The sequence below is a fragment of the Manduca sexta genome, chromosome 26, assembly GCF_014839805.1.
Source record: "Manduca sexta isolate Smith_Timp_Sample1 chromosome 26, JHU_Msex_v1.0, whole genome shotgun sequence".
Classification (NCBI taxonomy): domain Eukaryota; kingdom Metazoa; phylum Arthropoda; class Insecta; order Lepidoptera; family Sphingidae; genus Manduca; species Manduca sexta.
Window position 1 is genome coordinate 9,982,451 of NC_051140.1, and position 21,727 is coordinate 10,004,177.

At 31.8% G+C, this 21,727-nt stretch overlaps 1 protein-coding gene across 9 annotated transcripts in view; it reads left to right on the forward strand.

Annotated features, from left to right (window-relative positions):
* The window catches only part of LOC115442524 (cAMP-specific 3',5'-cyclic phosphodiesterase), a 351,093-nt gene that overhangs the window by 304,030 nt on the left and 25,336 nt on the right, over positions 1–21,727 (forward strand). For all 9 annotated transcript variants that reach the window (XM_037443236.1, XM_037443237.1, XM_037443242.1 and 6 more), the window contains one exon: positions 14,804–14,905. In XM_037443236.1, the coding sequence (XP_037299133.1) occupies positions 14,804–14,905 (102 nt within the window). The remainder of the gene's footprint in view (positions 1–14,803; positions 14,906–21,727) is intronic.

Below are 21,727 nucleotides of genomic sequence, written 5' to 3' on the forward strand. Positions count from 1 at the left end.
TTTTATCATAATACTTACTCTCTCATCACAAAGTACTCAATCTGTAAATGCGCGTAATATTTGACTTATCCACAAGTGCTCTATAAAATACACTAGTATTACAAAGCACACTATATCTACACAGATAGGTATGCATATTGAATACAATACGTTGAGTCATATTACTAGACTCCAATAGCAATATAAGATTGTCATAGAGTCTTCAGGGCTCTCATAAGTGTTCATTTATATATAAAGCTATGGTACTTCTGAAAAAATAAAATTGAGATAGCTACGACATTGATTACCCAGCAACAAGTACGATGTAATGATCATCTGTCCGTGTTGAATCTCGCCACCTTGTCTTATGAAGCTGACAGTCTTTGAACCAAATAGCCACTCAAAGAAAGTGTTCTTGCTGTCATTGTTGTGTTTGTTCTCAGTACCTATATCGAAATCAAATAAAAGGTTGAATAGAGTGTTTTTCTGTATATTAAATCTCTTCAGTATTATATATTCTGTGTGTATAACTATAAATTTGATCAAGTTAGTGATTTTTCTAACATTTTCATTAAAAATACTTAAACGATACATAGACGGAAAATTAAACAACTGATGATTACCTAAAACGAATTTCACTTACTATTTTAATGCCCATTTCTTAAATCGGATCCAATAATTGTTTTCTCATTGTTATCTCATTTGTTGTTCATTTTACTTTACTAAATAAATCCATAACGACCTTTGTTAACACAGCTATTGTTTCCACTATGACAGTGTATGTCAAGCATTTAACAAAGACAATGGAGCACTACGCCACATGTGATTTCCCATGGAGTAGCAGCGCAAAGGGAATTAATATTTAAATGAACTACACTTTCTACCGCCCATCAAACGGCAACTACATCAGGGCCCTTATTCTGTATGATAGTGTAGCCGCGTAACGCGGCCGTGTCATGTTATCTTCGAGAAATGTGCGTGGAATGGTATTCTGTAAGCCAAATTTCTATAGTCCTAAACATGATGCGTTGTGTTACGCGCTTGTTACGCACTGTTAAAATAACGTGCGGAATAGAGAATAAGGCCCCAGTGTCGGACGGAGGTGGCATTGGTACCGCGAGCGCAGAGTGCACGCACACCCGGCAGGCCGCTCCTCTAGCAAGTTCAAAGACATCATTAAATTTAATCATTGTTTATACGTTTGAATTGACGTGCTTTTTATTGAGATTTAGACAAACGTAAACAAAAATTCAGATTTCCCTCCTATAATTAGTTTAGTTTTACGATTGGGTACCGTATTTTTCCATTTAATTAAACGGCTCATGCCCTTTTAGTTTCGTGACGTTGAAAAACTCAACTCAAAGGTCGCACTTCTGATCTTCGTCAAAAATAATTCAATACCGTCAATCCAACTTTTTGCTAACGACATTTTCTTTGCCGATAAAGGAAATTCAAAAGATGTGACACGCGGATAATATATTTTAATGGGATTCTAACTCTTAGCCGGTGTAGAGAGCCAGCGTAACGCAAACATTACAGGGAATAAAATAAACATTTCAAAATAAATTTTCTCTTTAGATATTTTGGTAATAAATCACCAAGAGGACTTATGAAAAGGTTCGTTATTTAAATTTTAAACATGTAATGAGCACTTTATGATGAATAAAGGAAAATAATACTGGGGCTAAAATCTTCACAAAGACTTGATCTTTACTACTACGAATTGTCGCGACAGTCACTCTCATTACACGTTTGGTAGCCATTAAAAGAGTCTCTTATTGAATTTGATTAATTACTACCCACACAGATTGAAAATGTCCATTATATGGTAGAATTCAAAGAAGGCTAATTTAAAACGGGAATTCAAATAAACGTATAACTCATGTACGTACAAAATAAACGATGTGAATAGATAATTACTAATTTCAGCTACCGGAGATGTGATAAGAATAATTCTAATTTCTTAGAAGAGAAATGTAAATAAAATAATCCTCTTTTTCGGAATTGCTTTGAGTGTTTGGTAAATATAAAAACAACACTGACAATGGCGCCTACTTGCCGGAGCGAGCCGTGGGCGTTAATTGATAACACGTGGATGCACCGACCAGCCTCTGGAATCCTATATTTTACGTAAAGCGAAAGCACTTTATTAAATATACAATGCCGGCGATTTTTTTCAATTTTAAATTGCTTCGTAAATTATTATTGAGAGCCGCGGTGTACGTCCTACGTATTGAATTACAGCTCTCCCCACGCATGTATATAAATATGGCTTCGTATTAACCATATATCAATATATATTCTGAATTAACTAAAACTGAGTTAAACGTATGTCTAAATATTGATTAATTTCAGAAATAGAAAGTTAAAATTTGATGTAGAGAAGACAAGACGTCCTCTCTATTACGAGAACTTTGAACTTTACAAATAACTCAGAAGTCAATGTTTTCTTCTTTCATATTCGTCGCGGCCATTATCTGGCCAAAAACATTATCAGTTATTGTTTGAACAATGTACACCTTGCAAATTACAATTTTGTTTGAATCTATTTTTGCATTAAAACACATATTAATTTAGCTTAAATAAAGGAATATCCCAACTCGTACACAATTCCTTTCAGGCGAGTAAATCCCAATTTCGTATCATCTAATAATATATTTTTTCACATAAATGTTTACCCTGTGAGCTTAAGATAATACTTCTCACTTGAAGGTCATTGTCACAAATCAAATTTATATTTACGTCTTTTGTCTCGCAAAAAGGATGACAAAAAATATAATTTGTTTAAGGCGGCTCATTTTTATTTATAATCTTAAGCCCTTTTGTGACTGATAATTAGTCAAATATTATACCGTTATAGAATTAAAATTCCATGGTTTTATGTGCTGTACGTACTTGAAGATACTAATACAACCCTTTTTTCAAACTGTTTGCATCGTATAAATGTGTTCGCAAGATGAGAATAAATTACCATCTTTATATTTAATATAAACACGTCCCACATAAAATATTGTATACAATACAACCCACTCACTTAAACTTAAATCTTATAGCATATATGGAAGCCATAAAGTCGGGTCATAAAGACAGTTAGTATGCACATATTTTTAACTTATCAAGCGTAGATATGGTGACTTATAAAATTTTGGTGACATTAAATTAAAAAAGACAGTAGAGTGTTTAAAACTTTCATTTAATTTACATCTTTTTAATGTTTTATAGTGTACCTAAATGCAAAGGCAATCTATTTAAATGCAATATCTTATTTAAAAAAACGTATTCAAAACTGTTCGAAAAACACGTCGTAGGTAAACAAAAACGTACAGATGAAATCTAGAATTACGACCGATTCTTGATAATATTGAAAAAGCTGTTGAGTTCTTTTCGTTTACTTTCTACAATAAAAATTTTGAGACTTGAAATTCTACACCTGCACTTAAGCACTTTTAAGATCTCTTATGTGATGTCAGTTGGTATTAGGTTTTTGTTTAATTTGTCTTGGAAGTTTATTTCAAACTTAAACTAAAAGCAAAACAGAATGTCAATTAGAGCACTAACTGACAAACCTCTAAAATTTATGTTTTTAGTTTACATGGAGTTCGATTTTTTGCTCTGCTACTCATAAAACTGACCAGTGATTGTAAACTTCAAAACACTATAATATTGGTGAAGTAAGATTAATAAAAAGGCTAGAGAAATAGACGTAATTTTTAAACTGCTAAAACCTACAAGTTTTCCGACGGAAGGTTTTGCCAGCCGCAGCCATGTACTCGTAGGAGCACCTGCCGTGACGTGGAAACCTGTTATTATAGTTTAACTGCACTACCTATAGAGTCATTAATTTATTTGTTCTTCTATGTAGAATGCTAGTACTTAGCAAAGTCGATTTGAAACATGGATTAACAAAGTATTTTCTGCATAAAATATACCGCTCTTTGAATCAAAGATGTTGGTAAATGATTCCTAAAAATTGTCTTGGTTTTAAATTTTAAGTCAATTATAATATCCGAGGTTTGATGTACGGTAAAATACGCAATAATTTTATATATAGTGTGTCAACACAGAATAATAATTGGACGTAATTATGGGTGTAATAACATATATTATCCCAACCAAGATAATTATAAAGAAAAAACATATTGTGGAACCTACAATCGGATTCGTAAAATTAGGTTGCTATCTTCTTAATTCGATTAGACTAATCCGTTTAAGTCATAATTAGAGATATTGCTTCTTACTAATAATATATAAGGAAAAACAAAATAGTCACTCTGTATAAAAATACATCTACTAGACTTGGCATTCTTCCAATTAACATTGTTAGTAGCATACATGGCGTAAGTAAACTATAGTGGAATAAGGAACGTGTGTATAATAAAACAAAACAGAGCCTTGCGCCTCGGCGAAACCTTGACATGTGATTATGGGTACATAGTCCCGACATCATCAATTTTATTGGTGTAGACAGAGAATTACATGCGTTATAATTCGATATAAATTACTTGTCCTGACTGACTGATTCATCAGCCACAGGCCCATACCACCAGATAAATCCATATAATTCAGACAGGAAATTGGCTCCCTAAAGTGGAAGGTGATAAAGCAGAAAAATATTTGAATGAAAAATCTAATTACTCGTTACTTCGAGGTATACGCTTTCAAAGAAGTTAATAAACACATTTTATATAGATACCCATTTTTATTGGTCTCGGGTCCGAAATCTCGGTAGGACAAAGTGATATTAGGATTATTCATCAACTTCTGTGTCAACCAGGAATCTGGAGTTTCATGATGGCATAAAGAAATAAAATTTAAATTAATAAGTATATGTGTATACATAAGTGGGTGAGTGTATGTATGTGTATATAATATATCAGGAACGGCTGATCCGGTTCTAAAAATTCTAACACTAATCTAAAGCTACAGAGTCCATAAACACAAGCCGCATCGTTTATTAAATTTTATTACAGTTATTCCGACAAAGACTTACACCTTAGTGGAAGCGCGACGAAACTATTAATTAAATAAATTTGTTATTCAAAAAGACTAATTATCTGCCGTTCTTATTTTTAGCGCTATAAATAAAAATGAAGGAAGATTCATAAATTAGATTGCGTAGCCACGTCTGTGCTTTAGCGATGTTTTCCCTCGTCTTCACAGTGCAAATATATATCTGCTCTAATTGCGTCGGAAATAAAGTACTCGCCACTCTTACCCAAAGGCAACAACTTATTTCCGTGACGCATCCACTTTGCACTTAACGTTTCATTTTCTTGTACCAAAAACGTAGGTATGGTAAAATATTTCACTCACAAATTAACGTAGGTATATGATGTATGAACTGGATCATATCAGAGTTTCGAAACAGCTTCCAATATCGCTACCCACCATGATTAAAATCAAACAATCTGACATAAGGTAAATTATCCTCCAATTTAACACACCCAATCTTAAAAAATATCAAAATAAAAGTCTTTAAGAAATATGCTGGTTTACGTCGTATAACGATTTTTATCCATATTGTGTTGTGATATTTTAAAATGTATCTATATGTATATGGCTACATATCTGTGCGGGATAATCCTTTTTCCTTTCCAGTTGTTGTGCTGATCCTCATTGTTAGCGTTGTGAACAGACAGTATGTACACAGATAGATATAAATAGAAATATAAGTTAATAAGAGCATAAAAATCTTAAAAACTTAGAGATAAGGCTCTTTATAAATAAGATAATCCTACTGTCATAAATGTGTTCGTTTGTGACCATGATTTAATCTGTTCTTGAACTAAACATATATCCAACTGTAATATTCTGACTCGTTTTTTCTCGTAATATATTATATAGTATGACAATTTAATTTCTAGTTGATCTTTAACAACATACCGTGGCGATTTAAATATTAAACTCCCATCTTTATTTTCGACTGTTTCAATAGAAGTACAATCTCTCGATTATAGGCACAATATGCATATTTCGGCATCTCCGGGCATGATGTTTAAAACCAATAAAATAATTAAATTCTTCTGACCAGACATCAAACGTCTGAGAAATCTCAAAAATAAAACGTTTTAAATAACACCCCTTTATACTTTGGGGGTTCAAAAACCCACGCGAAATATCGCCCGACCTGAGAAACGAACTCCACGCCCAGAGTCCATATACTTTGTCACTATACCGAGGCTAAATCCACATCAACGTTATATTTTAAATTGGCTTCTGGTACATAATAATGTATTTGTACCCGACGTAGCCTCCCCCGATTGCTTCCACTTCGTTCTTTCCGGCGCGTTTTTCTCGATTTTCCTGTTATTACGTATTACTTCATCCCATCTCCCGAAGGGACGGCCCCTTTTCCTTTCCTGTCTAACCCCTACAATGAGCACGTTACCCTTAAGGTAAATCAATAGTTTTGAATGGAAACAAACATACTACGAAAAGGATAAGGGCCTTGATTCAACTCAGATCGGGTAATTGTTACTTATGGGCTCTGACAATTCGGAAAATATACTGACAAAGTGTGTGGTGATAAGCTCATTCTATATCATGAATAAATTAAGCTTAGTGAAACCTGGAGGTAGGAAGGAACTAAATAAATATTTCTAATGATTTATTTAGTTGCGATAGATATGTGAACTTATATTTTCGTATTAAAACAAGAGTATTAATTTCCAAATAAATAGCAAAAATCTAAAGTAGTTTTACTGTAGTTGTAGCCAGTGTACTACTGTAACTACTGGACATAATAAGACTTAACATCTCATGTCTCAGAATGGCGAGCACAGTGGAATATAAACCATAAAAAACACTAATTATTTTTCAATACGACTCATTGGAACGTATACTATTACTTTACTTTCATCAGAACAGGAAAGTAGAAAAAAGATCTTATCTTTAGAATTCCTTCACTGTGTCTCTGTATCTGACGCATGCATTATAAAGCGAAAAGATGCTTGCAGTGCACAGAAAAGTACTTCTAAGAAAATGGATATCTTTTTGTTGAGGAAAATACATTACTATCTTTCTCAGCCTATCCTACGGCATTTTCTTGTTGTCGACATAATTTTCTGTAATTATGCACTCACTGTTTGTAATAGTACAAAACAATCTACATTTAGTAGCCGTGTTCTAAAGAAACAAGCGTTCATTTAGTTTGGGTACCACTTTCGAACAAGAACTTACTTTGTTAAAGAATATGTATAGTATTTAAAATATTATAATATTCCAACATATATAATATATATTCTGCTATATAATATGTACTAAATAAAAAATAACGTGTTTAAATCAGGTCAATATAACAAATTAAAGTGGCGGAACCAAATTCCCAATACGTCGAAAACTCTTGATTTATACCTTCAAATATTTATGAGAACTATTCAGCTTGTTTTCCGTTCTAATTTATTGCCGTTTATAACCCAGAGATTAAAAATTGTTATGCTATTTTAGTTCCAAGTAAACTTTTTTATTCTTCAGGATTTTTTGTCCTATTTTACACTAACTATTGTATTTCTTATAATTAATGCGGAACGTTAGTGTTTACTTATGTCATCAAATGGCACAATAATCGCCGTGTGTAAAATTAACATCACTAAGAGTTAGTAAAAGTATACTATAATACCAACTTATATGTTCTACAGAGACATAGAGAAAAAAAATGCAAAATCTCGTCTGCACAACCTGAACGTCCTGATAAATAAACTAGTAAATCCAATGTGACCAGCGAAAATTACAAAGTATGACGATTTTTGAAGTTGTAAATACTAAATATTATAAATGTTGAAAATACTATCTAGCTAAGCGTAGAAATAAGGAAGTAAATGTTAAAATATAGAGTCAATATGGTAGATAAAAAGATTGACAAATTTGCTGCGATCAATATGTACTACGTCTTTTATAATTACAACCAATTAGTGAATTTGGTTGTTTTTTATGTGAAAATGCATGTAATGTTTAAGAGATTTTGAGTATACGTAGAACAATGAATATATCACACAAATTATTGTCTCGCCGCCATAATTAATTTCCAGCACACACAACAATAGGTACAATCATCTTTTAATTCTCAAATATTAAATATTTAAACTCGTTCGGATAATATTACATCAAGTAAATGTCAACCGACTATTTTCAAACTGTTTTGCGAATATAAATTATATTATTTATTCCAATTCTCAAAGGAAACTTTTCACAGAGACAGCAAGGATTCTTCTGCGAGTGACAGATTTAATTCCTTCATCCTTAAAATTTATTCAGTTGAATTTACATAAAATATCGATCTCCGATGATTAAGGGATAACAAACAAATCACAAACCTAACCCGGAGCTATTCAATATATCTTTTGTATTGAAACGATGTTTATATTTTAAAGACTTAACGTTAGGGTAGAAGTGGTAATATCTGATATGCTCGTCCGATTTATAAAAATACTAATAACTAACTATATACCCTGATAGCTAAAATAATGATTAATGAAAATAATTCAATTATAATTAATCGAATCGTGTACATAACAAACCTACTACATAGAATGCATAGATTTTTAAATTTCTTTGTCTTTACATCACTGTGACAACAACAATTAAAATTATTATACGTCATTTTAATTATATGAACCAACGTGAAAAAACTAAATGTTTACATTCTCATTATTATGAACTGTATATTTAGGAGCACGCTTCTTACTAGAAAAAGTTGGTTTCTTTTTACTCATGAGGTAAATATAAATTGTATAATGTATACTAAACAAAAAAAATAGAATAGAAAGTAAATAACTGCAGCGCACATTGTAATGTTCATTTGTATTACATTCTTCATAATATCTTTGCTACCTTATCATCTAAGTTTGCTATCTTTAGATTTTAGGCAGATACTAGTGGTACCAAGGCACGCTACTTGCCTTACATTCGATGTACATACATATATCCAGACATGATTGCTAAATGTGTTTCATTGGTTAATGTTACGGCGTTGAATGGTTGCTTGGCGGGAAATTGTCGACCTTCAGCTTTGAAGCTGGCAAATGAACGTGCAATAATAAAATTGTTTACGTGTCGAATTTTACGTAACTCAATAAGCGCCATCGTAATCTTAAAATGGGGCTTTATTCAATCGGGACCGTGCGTGATTTGGCGCCATCCCTTGTTCTAAAAATGATTTTGATTTGGAGTTCAGTTTTATTATTCGATCAACACAGCTAATGGCTTGAAACAATGTTAGGTTGTTAAAAATTGTTTAAAGAAACACTATTAACATTTAACATAGGAACTGACCATAAATATAGTCACAAATAATAAAAAATGGACTCGATTACGCTATTGTGACACTACAACAATACTGTAGAGTGTAGACTAAACTGGGCATAGCGCTATAACAAATTATGATGCTGAGTTTGGGTGTGTGCCTCAAGAAGCAGTATAATAATAGACACATGCGCAGTGTATTTTTATAACACTTTAATTAAAACATAGCATACAGTCAGTTCAATTGACCGCAACCAAAATAGACCGATCATTTTGCCTTCCATTTTAACTGTGTGTTATTTTACAACCTATTTTAAGAAATGATAAAAATAACGGTTATAATATAAGTATAGAATTTATATTGGTAATTTCACAAATCATATCAAAAATAAAACTAAGTAAAATTGTAGTAGGTTTATTGCTTTGTCTTTTTTTTTATTTGGGGCTTGTTCTAGTTTGACTCGCACAACAAACTTCAAGAGTTTTTTTATTAGTTTGAACGCCCTAATCTCAGAAAGTGTAGGTTCGATTTGAAAAAATCTTAACGATTGAATTGCCTCGGAATCGGAATTGAATCCTCGATAAATGAGGAAGGCCATAGGTTACATGTATATAACATCACGCTATATAAATGTAACCTAATATATATATGTAACGTTGTAGGAGCGGAGCATTAATGAAAAACGTTGCAAAAACGGAAAAAAAATATTCCTTTTGAGAGCTTCCGTTGCGTGCGTTGCGTTAAAGATGAAAGTTACGCAGCAATAACGTACATCGGAATTGTTACTCTTAAAAAGTTGTAAAAAGTATATTATAAAACAAAGTCCCCCGCCGTATCTGTCTGAACGGGAAAACTCAGAAACTATCAACAGAAATCGATGGAATTTGGGACTTTTATCCCAAAAACAGTTAACGCGTGCGAAACTGCAAGCAATTTACATATAAACTTCTGAATAATTTGTTAATTATTTATGTTTTAATAGCAAAGACATTATTTTTGTGGCCATAATATGTATGATGTTTTGATAACATCTATTAATTCACTGTGTTTTCAAAAAAGTCCTTTGGTAACGTATTTATAAGTAGTCACTAAGTTTTAGTCCGACAATTCCTCGTTTATTGTATCGATAAACTACATTCTGATTTCCATCCATAACTGCTATCTACATCTATATTAAACTACTTTAAAAAAATATATTATATACCCAAGTAAAAAACAATAACGAATGCATTGTACATATCAACATTATAACAATATACTCGGCTCACAGTAATTGTAACATGTTATCAAAATAAAGCTGTTAGTTTTAGGTGATGTCATGACTTTTACTAGCGTTTATTACGTTTATTGCCGTCTGAACACTTGTTACGTCTGTCGTTCCTTAATCGCTCAAACTTAGCTTAACCGATTTTGTTGTTTACTCTATCCGATTTTGTAGTTATCTCTATGGGATTAGTAAAATGTTTATTAATCCTTGTTTTCACTTTTAGTATCTCATCTGTGAAAGTTTTAGTTATAACTAGATAAATTTTCAAATAAATCAATTTATTTAGTAGTGTTTGGTTTCTGCTCCTGCCACGCAATTATAATGTCTATTAATATAAGATTTTTTTTAATATAAGATTGGCATGTTAAAACGTAGAAACAAACTTTTTAGTATAACATAGTATTATATATTCCAAAAGATAACTAAAAAGAACCTTTCCAACGCAATAAGAACAAATCAAAGAATATAAATAAGAAAATGCAACGTGAATACTTTTATTGAAATCATTTAGACCATCCAATCACATTAGCTTCATCATTAACTGGTCCATTTGTAGTGTCGGAACATATATTTATTGCTTTACTCTTATTGTTTTATACCTCGAGTCGTAATTGAATTACATCTCTTGGAACAGGATGACAGTAAACGAGAAAAGTGGACCAGTGACGTCCGCTTAAACTAATAGAGTTTAACAATACGAGCACCGCGTAGCCTATATATAGAACAGGCTTCCTTTCCAAATCTTTGGTCGTAACTTTTCGATATCATTGACGTCATAATATAGCCTATTAGTTCCACTAATGATTTATATAATTTAATGTTAACGAGTCACGTCGAATGCGATATTTCTAATCGCTTTAGATGATATTTTTAAATCCGACAGGAAAATACATGACTGAATTCAAATTACCCCGAAATTATTCCGATTTATTTAGTCTGGAACGCTTAGGATAATTTGTTTTTTGTTTTTTTTGTCTTTGAGATATTGTGACGATTACAATAATAGTATTCATGATCTTTGCAACTGTGAACAGTGTTGCATAATCTGCAGTGATTTTAACTTCCTTGGTCTCGAGACCTGTACGAGGAAAGAGTTGCTTCAGCATGATGTCTGATTGCGTGACATACAGCAGAAAGCCACGTGATGCTTCGCTGGGCACGACTCCAGACTAACTCGCCAAAATTGTTATTTATCTTTTTCCTTCACATGACTAAATGTCGCACGTGACTTAAATATATTAGTCATTACAGTGAAATGCACTTCTCTACATAAATACTACAACAACAAAGACTATTTGTTTATAAAGTTAGAATAATTTTCTATATTATTTTCTATATAATATTCTATACATTTCAAATATTACTCATCTAGAAAATTATTCTAGATGAATAGCGGTTTTTTCACTATAACTTTTAAATCACTTTTTTAAATAAGCAACAGTAAACAAGTAGACAACCGGTTTGATAGTATGCTATTTAGTGGTCTTATATAGACAATAGCGTCAACCGAGGCATTGCTCCTACGTCGCGTCGTAAATAGTTCGAAACAGGTTCTAGAAACACGTTATATAACTATTATAATGATATAATGAATGACGTATACATCTAATTAAGTATGTAAAAGTACCAAGTACTTTTCCTGCAATTGTCCCGTTATTGTTATAACTCTGCTGTAAAACGAATTACATAAGACCCACAATTCTGACACGTAAAAACATCACAGTGTTTACGTGATTAGTGTCTCGTACTCATATAAAAGATTACTGAGTAACGTAATCCATACACCGCTTTGTTCGTGTTGTATCAAGAGCGAGGGCGATCGACCACAAAGTCGTATCGATTCCCTTTTACATTTTAAATATGAATCATGACATTTCCGCTTTTAAACGCAAATGTGATAGAAATAAAAGGTTGATCGATATTTTATAAACAGTGTGTGTGCAGAGCAGGTGAAGTGCTTTGATTTATAACTTATTGTAGAAACGTTTATTGATGCGATACTATTTTTTGTATTCGATTTAATTAATTTATTATATCATAGTATGTTTAAACACAATTTTATGTAATTATAAGATTTGGTTTAAACATACACTTTAGACGCTAGCATACAAATTTATTGTTTGGCAAAAATTGCAACTACAGCGACCTTTTTTGCTAAATATTCTTCTTGGCATGACGGAATGGGATGCTAAAGCTATTATAAGTTATAAAGTTTTATTGATTTAACAGTTTTCATTGTATAGGATAATATAATTTTGTCGCCTCTGTTGGTTTCGGCTAAACGGGAAACCTACATTTATCAAAAAAAAAAAATCATTACTAAGATTCATATCAATTTATTCTTAACACTGACGATAATATAGTTTAGACCTGATTTTTTTTATATTAACAACATACAAATATATTCAATTTCGATATAACATTACGCTGCCATGAATCTATAATATTATTCCCGGCAGTTACATTAATAATAGAAAAAGTACAATTACCGTCCGTACATGACAAAAAATAATTAATTATACCAAGAAGGTGGAAAAGTTATCGCTTGCCGTATATGAGTTAATAGTTTAATAGGTAAAATATCATTTAATGGTGTGGTAACTGTTACGTAAAAACAGGCGACAGCTTTATTGAGTAGGAAATAAATAAAATCAAAGTAATCAACATTCCATAGAAATTAAATTAATAATATAAAATACCTTAAACAAAGATTAATAATAACACCAAATATTTATACATCTCTATAATATGTTGAATAACATAATATTATTTCATGGGAAAAATATTTTTTGCGACCCATATCACTGAACCGCGAGCGAGAAAGAAAAACTTTATTTCGATATAAAAACAATCAATTTTATATTCAAATATTCCAGACTATTAGACATTACATAACTCAGCATAATGCCTTGTTTTCAGCTAATTGTGATAATTACGGGTTAAAGCTTAAACTTATATCTGTATTTTTTCAGCTTGTTCATATAAAGTTTATGCAGTCTCTGACTACTAGTGTAAGCTATATTTCTTTAAATTATTCCTGTTACTATCGGTTAATACATGAATAGCTCTGAGACAGCGTTTTTCCTCACAAAATATAACAATTTTGTTTCAGAGGTAACCGCCAAATAAAAACAAACCTCCCTTCCTGTACATCCCCCTTAATATTCTCAAAAAGTATCTAAGTATTCATACATATTTTACTCTCATGAATAAATATTGAATATCTTTCGTGGAAAATGGCAGTATTATGAGAATATTGCAACACAACGTTTTAATAATATACTACCTTTTTATGGCGTAACAAATTGATAATTATATTCATTTTAGAATATAATATTTTGTTGTTTGTTTCTATATTAAAAAATGCTGCAGAACTTCTTCTCGTTTACTTATTACGCTGCTTGACGTTATTTTAATTTGCATAACTATCTCCCCGGAGTGGTATCAGTTATAATGAAAAATATGAAGTACTAAGATATTACTTGTCCTACATTTAGACTGAACTTTCTAGCAGCTAATGCTAGAAAGGGAGCATTGTTCATAATTTATAAGTGAGTGAGGCTTTGTTTATGAGGTGAAGTGCACGCCGCGTAGACTCTAATGCCATGACCATAAACTCCATCATAAACAGCATCTGTAAACCTGAGTCGTTAAATGGAATATGTCAGCTGTCGCCTATACCACATGATTTCGTTTGAAATGCATGTATAGTAGTGGTGTTTTGTAAAATATTATACGAATCTATAAAAAAAAACCTTAACTTAGTTAAATCAAGGTAAAACGGAATAAAAGATAGCCTTTTAGAAATAAGCCGGCCACTTAAAAAGGAACATTTATAAGTTCCCCTCATTTCGCTTTACTATATAGTCTCATATCACATTTTTTTATTTAACTAATGACAATTGGTATCCATATAATAAGTAAAGATTTCGTGGTGCTACTGCCATAGCCGATGGGCTATAAACAACAGGGATTTCTTTGCCTATGTTTTTCTACATTTTTTTAATGATAACTATAATACCTACTTAATATTTTTACATTACAAGCATCATAGATCTAATATAGTTTATAAAGAAAATATATCATTTCCTTTGTCCTTTATATTGCTTTAAACCCTATTTCATCTTAATTTTACAGGCTAATAGAAACATGTAAATTATATTAGTATATATAACGTATATACGTGTCATTTGGGACATAGCATAGTAATGTTTTGTTTTTTCAACTAGACTAACTGACTTTTACTTATTTTTTTGTGCTAAACCATTTAGGCTGATTCATGCTACTATTATTAATGTGAACGTTTTTGTCCACAGCCACGGCGAAGACTTGATCGTGACGCCTTTCGCGCAGGTCCTGGCCAGCCTGCGCAGCGTTCGCAACAACTTCTTATGTCTCACCAATGTGCCAGTTGCCAAGTAAGTTTTTTTTATCAAGTTGTTTTTTATTATTTTTTCGTTGATATTATTATAATGATTCTACCCATTTTTGCGCACATAATATTGTATTACCTCTCTATAAAGGATCCTAGCTGAAGCCTTGTTCTAAGTTCATTTCATTTCAACCCCCAACAGGCGTTTATTGCTTTAAAGAATTAAGTACCCTTTAAATTGAGTTTACGCTCGGAAAACTCTAGGTGCTTCTCGAAGAATACTTGTTACTTTCATAAACGATTATTTAATTAATGTACGTACAAGAAAAATAATAATTCTTTGGTGTGAGCTTAGTGGTCAATGAACGACGAGAAAAAGTCACCAACGAGGAAATTTAAGTTTTGTAACTGTACCTAACTTTGCTTATATGACGCTTGTAGATAGAAAATATGTTGTTATAATTTTTTTTATATAAAAAAACATACTTTGCAACACTATAAGAGTAGGTAGATAACATACATGTCAGAGTACCCTAGAATATATCTCGGTTCGTGACGATATTCGTCCGACCCGTCAGTAGCAAATGTTCATTCTCATACGAGCGATCGTCGATTGCGTACGCACAGTCCGTGAGCGGTGATAACAGCCGCCCGCGGACTCACTCCTGGCATCTATTAGCTCGGCGTCAGTCGACACTGCATTCGGCCTCTACGTATTCAATCGAAACATGTGTAAAAACCCATCAAACCATCATAACATAATGGAATTTACGTAGCTGTTCAACCATATTTAACTATTAACAATTATTTCGATCAAAAGATGGCAATCACAAACAAGTAAATAAATAAATTAAGTATTATATGTACATAAATAGACTGTAAATCTAGCAGTTTATTATAAATCTAGCATTAACTCTTAGGATCCGCGATATACCTTGTGTATACTAATTGATTAATATAAATTCATTCATTTCTGTTTCTACTTATAACAAACAGTTAAATACACATAATATTAGGTACATATTTACGTAAGAAAATGAGTACAATAGTAACGCAAAAACATATTTATCATTAAAAATGCAAATATTTATTAATAACATTATTGTTTCCATTTAAGACTATTTTATTTATAAAATTCAAATAATTTATAATTATAGCTCTAACGTTACTATAATGTTGTTACAAATTAACAAAGCCTGTATATTTCTCTCGTTTAACATAATATTGATAATGCACTTACATATGAAGTGTTTACGCGTAATATTATTGAAAGCTTTTAAAACAGATTAAATTGACTTTTAAAACCAAGCTGCCTACTGATACTACTTAATTTTTTCGGAAGATTGATTGTGATCTGTACTTCTTCACTTAATGGAAATGTTTTTTGTTTTATTTAAAGGCACTATCTTTTAATCTTTACTTCGATTTATCAAGATTCTTTCACCAATAGGATGCTACGTTATCTCTTAGCTATACTAGCACTTGCTATAGGTACCTTTTTACTCCGAGAACGGAAATTACCACTGACGGAACTGTAAATGAAAGCTAGTTATGTTTAATCTAAATCCAATCTTAGCACTAGAAAAAAATGAGCACCTACGACTAACTGTATACTTATTACGTGTAATAAATGTTACACAATATAACGAAAAATAACTCGTTATAGAATGTACGCAAGTACTAATTAACACCTTTATAAATAGTTTTTTGTCATAATTCTTCAACGGATCTTTTTATATTCTAATCATGATTAAAGACATTGATTTTTCAAAGAGAATTTTAATTAACTTATATGATAAAGGATATTTAACTAATATAAGTGCTAAACTGCGTTATTGGTGTCAGTGGGATTCAGTAAAAATGCCATACACACTACATATTTAAGATCCAAATAATGGAATCTAAAAATTGGAATACTACACTTCAGTACCTTGCAAGATAGCTTGCTTAGGATAGCTTCAATCAAATCAATAGTCAAATAAACAGGTATAGTTTTTAAATTGTGGTTATGTTTTCATATCAACAAAATCACTTTTTTTACCCGTCAGACCCTGATCGACAATAAAATACGTAATTCCTATTTAATGGACTATTTGTTTTGTTAAGTTTCTTTCATTGTTTTGCAAATCACAGCTGAACATAATTGGCTGGCGATTGTGGATAATATTATGAATAAACCACAAAGACATTATTGAAATGTAGCGACACCGGCGTTATTTATCTCATGCGTATTTTATAACGAGAATATGTAATAAAAAATATTTATAGAATGTTTAATATATCAATTAAGTTATAATGTATTCTTAATATCCGTATCTCTTACGTAGTCAACTCGCTAGCTTCGTCATAGTTTACATTCTTATGCGCGTGAGCAATCACAAGGTCGTCGTTCTTTGAAACGCAAAGCAATGGATGCGGCACTGTTTTCCGCTCAGTTTATTTTTATGTTATTTCTTTTGCTATATGTCATCGGTTTATGAGAATGTACAACAAGTAATAAGAACAACAATAAATTATAAACGAGTCACTTAAATTTAAAGAATAATTGACAGTTATTTCGTATAAGTAAAAGTAATAATTTTCAATACATCATATAAAAAAGTATTGGTAATTTATCAGATCAGTCGGCAAAAATTTATTATTACTATGTTTAAGTAGATACTAGATTATTATAAATTAACTGATAAACATATCGCAGTGGACGTTGTATGATTAAGAGCTTTTGAGGTAGACACAGATAAGGCAGCTTGTATGGGAGTCACCAGCTGCGAACTTCTCATTTCATTTTCATCAAAAACATTGCAAATTACAAAATAGATAACGTAAAATATAAGTAGAGTTTGATGTAAATTCTCACTTCACTACTGCGAGTACACCAGGTTGCGCCTGTCTAATTAAATTGTCATTTTTTATTTTATATAATATATATAACCTGTAGCATGGTTAAGAGTGGTTCAAACCTAGCCTCCAAAGCACGCACTTCTGACCATTCTCAAGTTCCGTGAGTATTCTTTGTCAATTATCGCTCGCTTTAACAGTAAAGGATATCATCGAATTCAATCATTTCAAATCACTTATGAATTTAAAATATATAAAACATTTATTTTCTAAAACATTCATAGGTAGATTTAAATAATATTAAGTCAGCAGTAAAAAATAGTTCGGTTTGTGTCTATTATGATCAAAGGCAAAAGCGTCGTGACAGAGATGCATGTCTGTCGGCTTACCATTAAATACAATATCAATGCCCTATTTCCGTCCATTATGCGAGCAATTTTGATATAACTTTTGTTTTATCATAATTTACATGCGCAAAGTATGCGTGGTTAGCCACGTAATAATCCGACACTCTTTTATCCCCCTGGCATTGAATTTATTAGAGCCGTAACTCTTGTACATGTTCTTTATGAGTCTTAGATCGTAATATTATCTAGAAACTAATATAATCTAAGGTTACCTACTCATTATATAATGTTTAGAAATATCGTGTAAATGCGATAAAAGTCGCATAGTACATTTAACATGGCTCTATATTTGCACTCATTGTTTTTTGTAATCCAGCTTAGTAGCCTTGATAATATGGATCTCAATATCAATCTGCGTACGTATAAGGCTCACATCCAATAATTATCAGTGTATGAATAATAAATTGATTAGTGCACGCGAAGACGGAACATTCGTTTATTTTTGGCTTCATGTGATGCGTGACGTTTCTAATGACGTAGGCGTATCGTCGTGTAGCGTATTTAGTGACAAACTCGTGAAGTGAGCGCGCCATCTTATTGCCAACAGGATAGGTTAACAGCCTCGCTTGTCATTTCACGCTCTATCCACAATTTTTGTAAAATAATAGCATACATTTTTTTTTAATAGACATTAGAGAATTACCGAAGAATTGATTGTAATTAGAATTATCACCGTTATAATACCTTATAACCTCATAATATGCTAGCTGGACAAAGCATTAAGTATATAAAATCATTTTTACATTATAGTACTATGATATTCAAATCCATTTTCTTTATTTTCCGGATTATCTCCGCTACAAAACTATATTATTAAACCCATAGTTAAAGGTCAAACTTGACGTCAAAATCAGTACCCTTAACCTTTATAAATACTTGAATCCGCATATCAGTAATTATGTACTATATTTAACAGAATTTCTTTCCGATTAAAAGCAGTTCACGTGCAATTATAGGAAGGTAAAATTGGGTTGAACTATAAAATTATTGAAATAAGAAATAAAGGACAAGTATAAAAATGTATTTATAAAAGGTGTGTCTATCTATAATAGTTTGTACAAAAGTAGCCTTCGAGCTCGCTGATAAAATTTAAAAAAATAGACAAATCTCGGAAATTTCTATAAATAATTTTGTTTTACCCCCTAAATAAATCAACCATCAATGTATCAAAATATATACTTCATGTTGGAACTGTACAAGCCCATGTTGATAGAGCTTTCAAATTCTACGTGTACCAATTAGACAAAAAAAAATCTATTTTAGGCAGACCAGATAACGAGAACACGTATTATCATATAGAGAAAACATAATAACATAAACCGACGTTTGGTTTAAATCCGATTTTGAGCACAAAAATATCTAGTTAGAGTGTCCAGACGAAAATCCAACATATCTCCCAGAATAGGTACACCTACGAAGTACACCGCCGCTCGCCTTATATCCGATAGCTAAGCAGACAAACCTACCTATGATCAACGCGACATACCAACGTTTCGAAAGGGTTGGTTATGATAGAGCACCTTTACACCGCAACAAGCCAAGGACCGTTTCTACCGGCATCTTTATCCGACAGATCAATACAACCTTCCCCTCACTGTACCGACAGAGCCGTACGTCAGACAAACGCTCACATTCATTCTTATGATTAGTTAGCGTGGTGAATGATTTTGAAGATTTGCTGAAATAAACATATTATGCGTTGTAGATGTACAATAATTTTATTATGAATTATTAAATCAATATTATTATACAAAAGCTGAAGAGTTTGTTGGAACGTGGTAATCTCAGGAACTTCTATTTCGAATTGAAATATTATTTTATTGTTGGATTTATCGAGGAAGACTAGGCTATATAACATCATGCTATTACTAATAAGAGCGAAGTATCAATAAAAAATGTTGCTAAAACGGAGCAAATTTGTGTGTAGGTTTTTGAGTGGTTCCATTGCGTGCGCTACGGATAATAATACTAATATCTGACGGAATTGTTACTATTAAAAAGTTTCAAAAATAATATATATTTTTAAACAAAGTCCACCACCGCATCTGTCTGCCTGTCTGAACGCGATAAACTCAGCACTACCCAAAGGATTTCGATGAAATTTTGTTTGGAGGTAGTTTGACAGCCTGGAAAGGAGATAGACTACTTTCTATCCCGAAAAAATATATAACGGGACTTTGATCCCGGAAAACTGTCGTGCGGGTGGAGCGGCGAGCAAAAGATAGTGTTAACATAAATATTATTTTCTATTGTACTATTTTTGTACAATTCTATTGTACAAAAATAGTACAATAGAATTAATACCCACACTTTTTATGACAACATGATTCTAGCTAATGAAAACAGAAATATTTAAATTGAATTTATTTATTGTTTTAAGAACTATTGCTATTCATTCGCCCTTAAAAATATATTGTAGCTGATAATATTCATATTTAATTTACAAAAATGTAGGTAATATAAACCATTTATATTACTTTAGTTGAAGAAGCAAAGTTAAAGCAAAAGCGTAATTAAAGGAAATTCACCGAAAGTTCCTTGATTGTTTCAAGTCACTTCGAGGTGATACCTTATAACAAACTTATGATTACTTATAAATAGACCCCCGGAGTTAAGATTCAAATACATCAAAAGTGTGTACCTTCGATTCTCTGCAAGATAATAACATGACCATAATTAACAAATTATCACAAACCTTATATTTTCTTATACATACATGTTTTCAAAGAAATAAAAAACATCAACAGTATCAGAAAATATTATAGCAAACAAATTGTTGCTGATTTATTAGTGAAAATACAATAAACTATTATGCAAAACGCAAAATAAAATTGCCGTTAAGGTTAGATGAGACCAATAATGTCAATTTCGTAGATAAAAATGTACCTACTGAATTAAATTCAAATCCTCTTATTTATACTGCTACAAGTGTTAGTGAGTGTCGACGCACTAATAGCCGGTACATGCCAGGGATTAATCAAAGTCGACGGCGCGCGTTGCGCTTACCATGACATGTTGTGTATCTTTAGCAAACAATGGACATTGTGCCACATTGTATCAATTTATTCCGGAATTCATTACTTTATCCCGCTAATTGTGAAACGCCAATCGTATTAGCCTAAGATAGAATAAAATAGATATTGTTATAGCGCTAGGTTTAATAGTCACGAAAGGTACGAGCACCTGTTAAACAACAAACTTGCGGTAACATTTTTACCGTCTCATAGTGGATTGTTAAATCCTTTGCTTTTCTGTTAAGGTCGATAACATACTCCCGTTCCTCTAGTATAGCTCGTTTACATAATCGTTAGTGGAATCATTAAGTGACCAATTCATTTGTTGCTGACCTTCTGGTATAAAAAAAAAAACTATAAAATAGAAAATGACCAAACACAGGTCGACACCTAAACCTCGGCCGAACCTTCCGAGAATGATCTCCTATACGTCTGAAGACTAATAATAGATCATACACGTAAATACCGACTAATCAACAATAGTCGTTGTCTTTTCTAATTATAGAACGCTGTTGGTGATTGTCATCTTACGTTCGCCACATGTGATGCCAGGTTTATTCACATAAAACAATAGATCATTATAATCAGACTTCAAATGTTAAGATATAG